The sequence below is a fragment of the Crinia signifera genome, chromosome 7 (genome assembly GCF_055691185.1).
Source record: "Crinia signifera chromosome 7, ASM5569118v1, whole genome shotgun sequence".
Classification (NCBI taxonomy): Eukaryota; Metazoa; Chordata; class Amphibia; order Anura; family Myobatrachidae; genus Crinia; species Crinia signifera.
In genome coordinates this window covers 28,171,179-28,185,258 of record NC_139223.1, presented here as the reverse complement: position 1 = coordinate 28,185,258, position 14,080 = coordinate 28,171,179, and the positions used below count along the sequence as shown (strand labels likewise).

Below are 14,080 nucleotides of genomic sequence, written 5' to 3'. Positions count from 1 at the left end.
AGTCCTACCATACACTAGACACCAGATTGGCAGTCCTACCATACACTAGACACCAGATTGGCGGCCCTACCATACACTAGACACCAGATTGGCGGCCCTACCATACACTAGACACCAGATTGGCGGCCCTACCATACACTAGACACCAGATTGGCGGCCCTACCATACACTAGACACCAGATTGGCGGCCCTACCATACACTAGACACCAGATTGGCGGCCCTACCATACACTAGACACCAGATTGGCGGCCCTACCATACACTAGATACCAGATTGGCGGCCCTACCGTACACTAGACACCATATTGGCGGCCCTACCATACACTAGATACCAGATTGGTGGCCCTACCGTACACTAGTCACCAGATTGGGGGCCCTACCATACACTAGACACCAGATTGGCGGCCCTACCGTACACTAGACACCAGATTGGCGGCCCTACCGTACACTAGACACCATATTGGCGGCCCTACCGTACACTAGACACCAGATTGGCAGCACTACCATACACTAGACACCAGATTGGGGGCCCTACCATACACTAGACACCAGATTGGCGGCCCTACCATACACTAGACACCAGATTGGCGGCCCTACCATACACTAGACACCAGATTGGGGGCCCTACCATACACTAGACACCAGATTGGCGGCCCTACCATACACTAGACACCAGATTGGCGGCCCTACCATACACTAGATACCAGATTGGCGGCCTTACCATACACTAGACACCAGATTGGCAGCCCTACCATACACTAGATACCAGATTGGCGGCCCTACCGTACACTAGACACCATATTGGCGGCCCTACCGTACACTAGACACCAGATTGGCAGCCCTACCATACACTAGACACCAGATTGGCGGCCCTACCATACACTAGATACCAGATTGGCGGCCCTACCGTACACTAGACACCAGATTGGGGGCCCTACCGTACACTAGACACCATATTGGCGGCCCTACCATACACTAGTCACCAGATTGGCGGCCCTACCATACACTAGACACCAGATTGGCGGCCCTACCATACACTAGACACCAGATTGGGGGGCCTACCATACACTAGACACCAGATTGGCGGCCCTACCATACACTAGACACCAGATTGGCGGCCCTACCATACACTAGACACCAGATTGGCGGCCCTACCATACACTAGACACCAGATTGGCAGCACTACCATACACTAGACACCAGATTGGCAGCACTACCATACACTAGACACCAGATTGGCGGCCCTACCATACACTAGACACCAGATTGGCGGCCCTACCATACACTAGACACCAGATTGGCGGCCCTACCATACACTAGACACCAGATTGGGGGCCCTACCATACACTAGACACCAGATTGGCGGTCCTACCATACACTAGACACCAGATTGGCGGCCCTACCATACACTAGACACCAGATTGGCGGCCCTACCATACACTAGACACCAGATTGGGGGCCCTACCATACACTAGACACCAGATTGGCGGCCCTACCATACACTAGATACCAGATTGGCGGCCCTACCGTACACTAGACACCAGATTGGCGGCCCTACCATACACTAGACACCAGATTGGGGGCCCTACCATACACTAGACACCAGATTGGCGGCCCTACCATACACTAGATACCAGATTGGCGGCCCTACCGTACACTAGACACCATATTGGCGGCCCTACCGTACACTAGTCACCAGATTGGCAGCCCTACCATACACTAGACACCAGATTGGCGGCCCTACCGTACACTAGTCACCAGATTGGCGGCCCTACCATACACTAGACACCAGATTGGCGGCCCTACCATACACTAGACACCAGATTGGCGGCCCTACCATACACTAGACACCAGATTGGCACCCCTACCATACACTAGACACCAGATTGGCACCCCTACCATACACTAGATACCAGATTGGCGGCCCTACCATACACTAGACACCAGATTGGCGGCCCTACCATACACTAGACACCAGATTGGTGGCCCTACCATACACTAAATACCAGATTGGTGGCCTTACCATACACTAGACACCAGATTGGCGGCCCTACCATACACTAGACACCAGATTGGCGGCCCTACCATACACTAGACACCAGATTGGCACCCCTACCATACACTAGACACCAGATTGGCGGCCCTACCATACACTAGACACCAGATTGGCGGCCCTACCATACACTAGACACCAGATTGGCACCCCTACCATACACTAGACACCAGATTGGCGGCCCTACCATACACTAGATACCAGATTGGCGGCCCTACCATACACTAGACACCAGATTGGCGGCCCTACCATACACTTGATACCAGATTGGTGGCCCTACCATACACTAAATACCAGATTGGTGGCCTTACCATACACTAGTCACCAGATTGGCGGCCCTACCATACACTAGACACCAGATTGGCAACACTACCATACACTAGACACCAGATTGGCGGCCCTACCATACACTAGACACCAGATTGGCGGCCCTACCGTACACTAGACACCAGATTGGCGGCCCTACCATACACTAGACACCAGATTGGCGGCCCTACCATACACTAGACACCAGATTGGCGGCCCTACAGTACACTAGACACCAGATTGGCGGCCCTACCATACACTAGACACCAGATTGGCGGCCCTACCATACACTAGACACCAGATTGGCGGTCCTACCATACACTAGATACCAGATTGGCGGCCCTACCATACATTAGATACCAGATTGGCGGCCCTACCATACACTACATTCTGCGATAAACCTCTGCTGTAAAGAATAGCCGTCAGTTTGCTGTCTATTAAAAAAAAACAACGATTATAGTCGAACAAACCAATATTTTTAGGATTATGTCTATTTATAAACCAGGAACAATGAGTGTCAGGGAAGCTGAAGACTTCAGACATCAATTGAGGTAGTTTGTTAACTTTCAACTGAGGGCATTGTTCTAACCTTATATGATCATGATAACATTGCTTTCAACGTGTTTTCTAAACAGGGAACCAATTATGCAAATTATCTCTGTTTTGACAACAGTTTAAAAAGGAGAAACATAGCTGAGTGCGAAACAGGAAAGGACTTGAGTGAGATGTCATCTAAGAAGGGTCTGAGGTGACAAGATGGGCCTGTCAATGAGGGTTTAAATCTAATTGGGGGCAATTCAATTCTTGACAACAACATACTGTGCGGTTCAATACTGCATCGCAAATTCTCCCTCACAAAAAATGACCATAAATGCCAGCAGCACATGTGTCAATCCGAATTCCCATCAATAAGGATGATGTTGGATGTCAACTTAATGGGAGCTTAATTGAAAGGTACTGCACTATGGGCTGAGATGAGAGGACAAATTAGAAGATAAAAGGTCAAACAAGGTTATGCTGAGGGCAGAGGTCAAACAAGAAGGGGCTGAGGGGAGAGGTCAAACAAGATTGGGCTGAGGGGTGAGGTCCAACAAGATAGAACTAATGAGAGAGGTGCATCAAGATTGGGCTGAGGGGAGAAGTCAAACAAGATGGAGCTGATGCAGAGGTCACCCAAATTTCTGTTGATGGAGAGGACCGCCAAGATGGAGTTGATGGTGAGGACCAACAAGACGAGGCTGATGGGACTTGTCAAGCAAGATGGAGTGGATGGGAAAAGTCAATCAAGTTGTAACTGGTGGGAGAACTCAAACAAGATGGAGAAGATAGGAGACATCAAACAGGATGGGGCTGATGGGAAAGGTCAAACAAAATGGGACTGATTGGAGAGGTCAAGGAAGATTAATGTTCCATTCATATTTAGTCGTCAGTTGACAATAAATCAAAATAATTTTATATGGCCATAGCTAAGAGATGATCATAAACTAACTTTTAGCATTTGTTTTCTGTGTTGGAAGACAGCTGCTACTCACACATAGAAAATGTCTAGTATTCTCTTTTAGCCAAATACTACGATAAAATGAAAGATGGAATTAGTGTGGAAAATCCCAGAAATATGGAGGCATGGCTAAACACAGATTATTTCATACAAGAATAACTGTAAAAGAATGCAAACACTTGTAAGGACATTTACTAAAGGGGGGTTTGTTGAAACCATGTCAGTGTCTAATGCAGGATTTTTAGAGGGGGGTTTCCAAATGTAATGCTGGGTACACACCAAAACGATCGGATTGTACGATTTGCATACAATTTGCATACGATTTACATACGATTTGCATACGATTTGCATACGATCCGATCCCCTCTGTATTCAGATGAATGGATCTTTTACAGATCCTACCTGCAGCAGGTAGGATCGGATTCGAATCCAATTCAGATCCAACCAAACGATTTTGACCAAATCTGCATCCAATCAGTCTGAATTGGATCCAGATTGATGGGATTGTGTTAAAATCGTTTTGGTGTGTACCCAGCATAATCCAAAAATATGTACGGGAGTCTGGGGGAGTGGTAACAGCCCTGAAAATTTGTCTTTTTCTACACTGGATACTGTATGGAATACAGTATTAATATTTCTCAGTACAGATGGTCTATAGCAGGGGTGTCCAAACTTTTTGCGATTTGGTGAGGTGAAAATGTGGGGGCCGACCATTCAGCCTGACATTCTTTGAATCATTAATCACATCAGAATTGTCCCCCACTCTGCCCCCTTTCACTCTATGTCCCCCAGCCTGCCCCTTCACTTTATTTCCCCCAGCCTGCCCCCATTCATTGTATGTCCCCCAGCCTGCCCCTCCTTCACTGTATGTCCCCCATTCACTGTATGCTCCCAACTCTGCACCCATTCACTCTGCCCCCCAGCCTGCCCCCTTCTCTTAATGTCCATCAGTGCCTCCATTCATTGTATGTCCCCAAGCCTGACCCTCCTTCACTGTATGACTCCCATTCATCGTATGACCCCCATTCACTATGTACCCCACTCTGCTCCCATTTACTGTATGTCCCCCAGCCTGCCCCTGCTCCCCCTTCTCTGAATGGCCATCACTGCCTCCATTCACTGTATGTCCCCCAGCCTGACCCTCCTTCACTGTATGTCCCCCACTCTGCCCCCTCCCTTCTCTGTATGTTTCCCAGCCCCTTGTGTGAGCCAGAGGAAGGAGAGGCAAAGCAGGCACTGCAAGGACAGGAGATGTTTGGGCTCCCGCTGCTGCCCTCCTCCGCTCTGCATGTTACTGGAGCAAGCTTCCCCCTTGCTGCCCCCCTCCCCAAACACTGCTGTCACTGTGATTGTGGAGTAGGGTGATATACGATTGCAGCAGCAGGGGTAGGACGCCAAACCTCCTCACTGCAGCAGACAGCAAGGTAAAGGCGCGCTTGCCAGGGCCCCAGTTTTAGTGTCCTGTGCTGTGCTTCCCACATCTGATGCTCTGCCCGCTTCCAGCTGGAGACTGCGGGCCGCTTGAAATGACAGCACGGGCCGCAATTGGCCCCCGGGCCTGACTTTGGACATGCCTGGTCTATAGTATAGGCTGTTTCAAACATTTAAATAATATAAGTGGTCAGGTAAAGGTTAAACATGCTATAATAAATATATACACAAACATAATAGAACCAGTACTGTACTTTCTAAACTCACAATCTCCCACTTTATGGTAAGGCTCCTGTCTCTTCCTCCTGGTAGCTGCTCTCTGGTCTATTGCAATGTTGAAAGGCTCAGATCCACACATACAGTAAATGTGGTAGAAGAAGCTGGTACACTGGGCATGTGCAGCCGCTCTGCTCTGTCCCTTACACTGCATGGTGTGGGGGCAGCTCTATTGATCATATTACATACCAGTGCCAGTGCCCCGTGTGTCGCTATCACCCAGCAATTAATATACAGCAACACTGGCACTGACAGATCGCTCAGCATACAGCGCCGACACATCGCTGTGCAGCGCTGTGTGCTGAGCAATTTACATATCTCAGATTGCTCAGCAATTGTTCCCCATGTGTAGGCCCCTTAAGAGCACTGAATATCTGTTTTACCAAGTGGCCAGCGATCCAGGAGGCTTGCGGCCGAAATGCTGCATCCAGCCAGCGTAAACGCAGCGCTCGCACAACCTACAAATGACGCTGCGTCTGCGGCCCTAACCAGACACACTGACAGCGCATGGCTGTGATACATTAACTCACACACTGTTTTTGGTAATTGTTAGTAGAATTGATTTGTGTTAAACACAGCTAGAACGATTCCTGGCCATGTCTGGCTGCTTGCGCAATAACATATAAAGTGTGTAATATAACCACAAGTAAATGGCTTCTAGCAGAGAACACAGGAAATCAGTGTATAATGCATGGGATACACAAGACCTAAATGGCCTTTAATGCTGGTGGTTTAACTGTTGGTGTGCCAGCTCCAGCACATGATCTCCCATATGTTCCGCCCATCACGCTCGCTGTGGGTTCTGTGAACACTGCGTAATCTCATAGATGCGTTGCCTTTCCTAACCACAGACAAGCCGTGAAATGTCATTAATAGTAATTCATTCATGCAGTGGTGACAAAAGAATGAAATGGGGCCACATTCTTCCCCTGTCACGTGTGAACCATTATGGTCAGAAAACATGGCATGCAGCATTAGAGTTTCAATTTATCCCGTCCGGCAAAGTAGACTTCTCTGTCCACTTTACCTATCACCAGGGGCACAATGGCATACCCTCCAACACCTGAAGAGCAAAAACCGGTACAGATTCGGAAAGGGGTGTGGTCACTGCACCCCCTTTTTTATACTGACAATGGGCAGTTGGAGACCCAAAAAAGGTACAGGCCATAAAACAAAACTGTACTGTACCTGCCAAAAAGGTACAGTTGGAGGGTATGCCTTATCCGGACAACATCAAACAGAGCTGGGATTATATATATTATACAGTTATATCCTGACTGCGGATTATCAGGACAGGATCAAACAGAGCTGGGATTATATATATTATACAGTTATATCCTGACTGCGGATTATCAGGACAGGATCAAACAGAGCTGGGATTATATATAGGATTATATATATTATACAGTTATATCCTGACTGCGGATTATCAGAACAGGATCAAACAGTGCTGGGATTATATATATTATACAGTTATATCCTGACTGCAGATTATCAGGACAGGATCACACAGTGCTGGGATTATATATAATATACAGTTATGTCCTGACTGCAGATTATCAGGACAGGATCACACAGTGCTGGGATTATATTATAAACAGTTATATCAGGACAGGATCACACAGTATATAACAGGATATACAGTTATATAAGGACAGGATCACACAGTGCTGGGATTATATTATATATAATATACAGTTATATCCTGACTGCAGATTATCAGGACAGGATCACACAGTGCTGGGATTATATAATATACAGTTATGTCCTGACTGCAGATTATCAGGACACATAGTGCTGGGATTATATTATATATAATATATACAGTTATATCCTGACTGCAGATTATCAGGACAGGATCACACAGTGCTGAGATTATATATATTATACAGTTATATCCTGACTGCGGATTATCAGGACAGGATCAAACAGTGCTGGGATTATATTATATATAATATACAGTTATATCCTGACTGCAAATTATCAGGACAGGATCACACAGTGCTGGGATTATATATAGTATACAGTTATGTCCTGACTGCAGATTATCAAGACAGGATCAGACAGTGCTGGGATTATATATTGTATAGTTATATCTTGACTGCAGATTATCAGGACAGGATCACACAGTGCTGGGATTATATATAATATACAGTTATGTCTTGACTGCAGATTATCAGGACAGGATCAGGCAGTGCTGGGATTATATATAATATACAGTTATGTCCTGACTGCAGATTATCAGGACACATAGGGGGTTATTCTAGTTCATTCTTTCTGACAAAATCCTTCTTAGATGGACAAAACCATGTGCACTGCGGGTGGGGCAGATGTAACTTGTGCAGAGAGAATTAGATTTGGGTGGAGTTTTACTTCAAAGTGAGATCTATATTGCAGTGTAAAATAAAGCAGTCAGTATTTTCCCTGCACAGAAACAAAATAACTCACCCAAATCTAATTCTATCTGCACATGTTACATCTGCCCCCCTGCAGTGCACATGGTTTTGTCCATCTAAGAAGGATTTTGTCAGAAAGAATGAACTAGAATAAACCCCATAATAGTGCTGGGATTATATTATATATACAGTTATATCCTGACTGCAAATTATCAGGACAGGATCACACAGTGCTGAGATTATATATATTATACAGTTATCTCCTGACTGCAGATTATTAGGACAGGATCAGACAATACTGGGATTATATATATAATATACAGTTATATCTTGACTGCAGATTTTCAGGACAGATCAGACAGTGCTGGGATTATTAAAAAAAAATATATATATCTATCTATATATATATATATATATCTATATATATCTATATATATATATATATTATAAATGATACATAGATTGTCTGACTGCAGTTTATGAGGTCATGTTCTTTATATAACTATTAATAATTGAAACCACCATCCATGTGAAACCTGCCAATGTTAATGCAGATTATGCACAATACTTCATCAAATCATTGTGGAATATTAAAGGAATTTGTCTAAAATTTTAGTTGAACCATAATCCAAGATAATTCAATTAACATTCACAATAATGCAATTCTAGCCTACCTTCTGTCACTTGCTATTCTGTAAATCATGGAATTGCTTCTGAATATAGGATTTTATTCTTGGATTATAGAAGCATTTTACTTTTATAAGCATACAGCAGGCGGTAGTATAGGCATTCTCATGTACTATAGGACTCAATGCTACAGCTCAGCCCATAGATGTCATTTTACCTGGTTGAACTCGATGGACTGGTTGATCTCGATGGACTAACGTTTTTTTTCAGCCTTTATTTGTTACTACAGTATGTATGTTACTATGTTACCTTTACTATGTTACTATGTATGTTACTATGTTACCTTTAAGTTGATCAGCCGCTACAATCTGACCCACGCGTTCCACCACCAGACTGTCTACCATCAAGTAGCGGTCATCCAGGTACTTTGCGGTTTTCTCCGAAATGTGCACTTTGCCTGCAACTCCCAACTGCTCCATAAGGTTGGCAAGGTTGACGTCATTTGACCACACATCAAATTTGAACCTTCTCATGCCAAGGATGCCACACAGAACCGTGCCAGTGTGGACGCCGACACGCATGTTGACCATTTCCTTCTTTTCCTGGCAGAACTGCTCAATGGCCTCAATCATCCCAAGGCCCATCTCAATGCAGCAATAAGCATGATCACTCCGTGGCTCGGGGCATCCTGCCACACAGTAGTAGCAGTCGCCCAAGGTGCTGATTTTCTCACACTTCGTCTCCTCGCAAATCCGGTCAAAGCGGCCAAATAAGTCATTGAGAAGTCCCACAAGGGCATGGGCAGACTTGTTGGCACTCATCTTGGTGAATCCTACAATATCTGCGAAAAGGATGCTGACTTGTTCTATCCTCTGCATCTTGAAGGGCCTGAAGACTATGGGTGTTTTTTGGATAGAGGACTTCTTCTTGCGACTCTTGGGGCTCGAGGCCGAGTGGCGCTTGACAGAGTTTTCACTCTCATCATCGCCCTGCTTCATCAGGTCATCGGCGATAATCCTTGGCATGACGGAGTGGATCATCCTTTCTTTGAGGGCCTTCTCCACTTCTAGGTCTTTGCCATGCATAATGGACTGTCCAACCTTTAGGAAAGTGCTGCGGGATCGGACTTCCGACATTATGAAAAGGTGCACTCCTATGGCGTGAATGCAGACGTGCAGCAGTGCTTTGCTGAGGAGTTCCCAATGGGCCATCCTACCCACCAAAGGAGCAAAACACGCTTCGTCCCGAAAATGGTATCCAAAGGTCTCAAAAAGAATAGAGTACGCCACCCCAAGGCAGGCACTGAGGTACAGGGGCAAGTGCATGACTGTGTAGAGCAATAGAAGAACCTCCACACATATGGAAAAGCTGCCAATCTGGGATAGACAAGAAGTGGAACCTGCCGAAGACGGGGAGGTAAAGTTGGAGAATCCATCAGTGGCAGTTTCGGGGTTCAATGCCTGGAACTGCGAGGCCAACGTGAGGGCAAAGACCAGCATTGTGACAAACAGGGAGACTGCTGTGCAGTGGCGGGCGTAAGGTTTGGTGAAGGTAAAGCAAAAGAAGCCTAGGCACACCACCAGGAAGCTCAGAGTTGGTACAAGGTGGGCAATCAGTTTGGACTTTGTATGAACTCCAAAGTAGATGCTCCACAGGAGCCCAGAAACCGACAGGTACAGTAGGGCGTAGCGGAACCTGCGCTGTGTTTGCGGGAAGCATCGCTCCACACAGGCTTCCTCTAGGTTACTGGAATCAAATTTTGGGTTCCACCAGTTGGACGTGGACCTTTCAAAAAGCTGAGGGAGCCTCTTCTGCCTCCGAGCGCCCCCGACCCCACCACCTTTCTTCACGCCAGACTCCCCCGAGCTACAGCTGGAGGATATGCTGTATTTGCACCGTCTGGAAGATCCTTGGTTTTGCTGCCTGTTAATTTTCACAGTCACGCTGCTACTGTCCCCGCTGCCATCACACCTCACCTCTGTGTGATGCAGCAGCTGCTGGTTCACGGGGGAGGCCATGTTATCAGTGTATACTTTGCCTTGGACTTTTTTTTTTATTCCCCCTCTTTTCACCCTCCAGCAGCCAAACTATGGTTCAGCTACAGACCAGCAGAAGGATCCTGAGTCTCCTGGCAGCTCCCAGCCTGTCCTGAGGCAGCACACACACTTGTACCTCCATGCAAAGTAACCGCTGTGCCCTGTAGTCTCTCCCTGCACTGGCAGCCAAGTACAGTCATTCAGCGCGGGTGCAGATCTCTCCTGACAGACCACAGCAGTCCATACGTTAATAGGTGCATTTAGGACATCAGAGGAACCGCTGGAGGCTGTGGAACCTGCTGCAGCCTATCATCTCCCTCAGGCTGCTTACTGTAAATATTTAGGAACTGCTCACTCAGTGCTGTCAGCCCCAAAGGAGGCAATAGTCTGTATATTCCATCCACCCTGGGGGTCTCCATCTTTCATGGCAAAATGATCCAGGGTTGCTGGGACGGCATGGCAGGCATTGGTGCTGCAGAGGAAGCAAGGGCAGATTGCACCTTTCTCTGAGTTAGCTCAGTATCCCCTCCTCTTTTAGGGTGTTCTTCCAATGCTGGGTGTTGCATGCAATCCTCTTCTCTCTCCCCCCCCCCCCCCCCCCAACCCCCCCTGGATAATGGCTTTTGCAGTGGGCACAGCAGTCTGCCCCTTCACTCCCTGGGTTCCCAGTAGGCCAGGGTGCCCCTCTCCTGGTGGGTGGCAGGGGTACACAGAGCGGTGTTCTGGGGCTCTTGCTCTCCTTCCCCAGCCATGAGGGGGCCACTCTCACCAGCTCTCAGACAGGCCGCTCTCTCCTCTCTCTCTTTCCTGGCTGCTTTTCCTATGCTGGGCTGAGCATGGAGGGAGGGGGGAGGAGGAGGAGAGACAGAGGGGGGGCCGAGCAGAGAGGGGAGGGAGGGGAGAGATGGGAAAGGGGTAGAGGCTGAGGGAAAAGAGACACAGTTATTATGGGATTTCCAGGGGAAAAGAGGGTGGCTGAGGAGAGCATGCCGTGGCTGCAGGAACAGGCCCTCAGAGGCATTAGTGGTGCTCCTATGGGATGTTACACTGTCATTTCTGTCTGGGAAGTAAACGTCGGCCATTCCCTTCATCCAAATGCAGACGTGCTGTCTCCTGGTCTATAATATTAATAATTGTTATAATTCCTGGAGAGAGATACAGTGGAGAGAGATAAAGTACTAGCCAAGTAGATCCTAACTGCCACAGTAGAGGTTGTGTTTGAAACATGACAGTTAAGGTGCCCATACATGGGCCCTTATTCTGGTTGGTGCGGTAATATCCGCGTGCGTTCGTGCCGCCGATGTTTTGTGTCTGCGCATGTGCAGAGGCGTCTCTGCGCATGTGCGAGCGGGGCGTACGGCCAAATCCCGCATGAAATGTGAACACTCCGACCAGGGGGTGGAGAGGGGCGTGAAGGGCTATTTGGGCTCATTACCATATGCGTACGCCCCGCGTTTCATGGGCGTTCCCATGCAAACGCTGGGCGTACGTATGGTAATGCGGCCGTGACGCACGTGTAGGGGGAGGACATATGACATCGCCGGATGTCAGCTTTCCGCCCAGATCCCTGCTTTTGCACGGAAAAATGTCCGTGTGGTCTGAGGTTGCGGGAGCTGGTGGAGCACTCGGTCCGGCATTCGATGGTCTGCGACCATCGAATGATGGGGGAGGTTCCCTGAGATGGAGGAGGCGTATTCCATGTAAAAAAACACGTGCGGTCCGTTCGGACAGCTTCTTGCCGCGTACGGACGGAGTTGGCGATCCGTATGGAAGGCGGGGTTTCGCACGCACGGTCCTGGCCGCATATTCGGATCCGGCCGCACCGATCAGAATAAGGCCCATGGTGTGATCGCACTGTATGAGCCCCTTTAGGAGCTGATTGTCTGGTACATTTTCTCTCTCCCCTATCTCCAAGGCTTAGTGCATAGACCCCCTAAGTCTGCCAGGCCCGTATATATCCCTGCTTGTGCACAGGTAGCTTCATATAAATGACTGGGGCAATTTGCATATTACCAATCTCTAAAAAATGAACATTGTGTATTTTTTCTCATTATACTAAATGCTATCCAGCTGTTGTTAGTCTGAGTTATATTACCCTCTGTCGCAGCCATTAATGCCCAGCACATACTACATGGAACACCCCACAGCCGATATATAGGTAATGATACCTGCGGTAATCTTGGGAGAATGATATAGCGCATACACATACCTCCCGACTTTTCAATGGTGAGAAGAGGGAAACTGGTGCGGCGAATCGCCCGAAAATGGTTTATGCAAATTAGGTAGTGCATGCCAATGAGGGACGCGCCCCCGTTTTCATCCGCTGCGCCTCTGAATAGACACTGTGCGCAATGACCATTGACCATTGATGACTCAAAATCATTGATGGTTTATGACCGATGTAGAATAGTGTTGCCTTCGATGGGGGAGAACCAGATGGTTTGCCTCTATCGATGTCAAAGTACAACAAATAGTGGGGGTGTTTTAGCCGAGGGGTTGGGATACGGAGCATAGCGCCGCCCCCGACACCAGAAACGCCCCGCCCCCAGGTTCTGATTGGCCCACAGTCCAGTCAGTCAAATAAAAGGGATGGTCATCGATCGTTAAAACCATAGATGGTCATACATCACATAGTTTGCTACCATCGATGGTCATTTGCACTATCACCATCAATGTCAACCATTGATGGCAATAGCGTAGATGGCCATTCCTAGCTTGGATGGTATTGTATTGCGCATGCTCCAGAGGTGAACTGGTTTATGATTAATTGCTTGTGATATAGAGCTGTACGCACCTCAGTCGCAGGTACACTTGCGGCAGCCGGGTATGTTCAGTGATTGTGTGCACACGGAATTGTGAGCAACACCAGTTTTGCATCACAGATAGGACTAATAACAATTCGTACAACTTTGTTCCCTGTATGCAATGCACATGCATCTCTCAGGGATTGCTAGATCTTTATACAATGCACAGTCCTGACCTCGTCAGTCACCAGTCCTAGTCCTAGTGAGACCAGTATCTGCCTGTGATTCTCCACTTCCATTGATTAGGTGATCATTATTCTGTCATGAGATAATGCTGCCGCATCCTTCTGCACATAGGTGTCAGCAAAAGCCGATAAATGGTCATTACATCTATAATCTCCTCTTGTCCTGTACCTGTACTCCTGTCATGTTAATGTGATGTACTGTATCTGCATGAGGCTGTGTATCCTGGAAAGGTCAATGCTGCCATCTGCTGGTGAAATGACTGCACTACAGGCCAGTAAGAGGTGAGGCAAAACGGGAAGCGGTCATCTATTAGAATGAACTTAGGTCTACAGTCATTAGGTCGACCCCACTAGGTCGACTGGCAGGAAGGTCGACCTGACTTAAGGTTGATATGGGCCAAGGTCGACATGACTTAAGGTTGAATTTGCATAAAGGTCCACATGAGGAAGGTCGACTGGTCATAAGGT

At 47.6% G+C, this 14,080-nt stretch overlaps 1 protein-coding gene across 1 annotated transcript in view; it reads right to left on the bottom strand.

Moving 5' to 3' along the window:
- ADCY9 (adenylate cyclase 9) overlaps window positions 1–11,473 on the bottom strand; it is a 59,357-nt gene extending 47,884 nt beyond the window's left edge. Inside the window, exon 1 of the mRNA XM_083152697.1 lies at window positions 8,931–11,473. Coding sequence (XP_083008823.1) covers window positions 8,931–10,605 — 1,675 coding nt within the window. The 5' untranslated portion in view covers window positions 10,606–11,473. The remainder of the gene's footprint in view (window positions 1–8,930) is intronic.
- Between the last annotated feature and the right edge of the window lie 2,607 nt (window positions 11,474–14,080).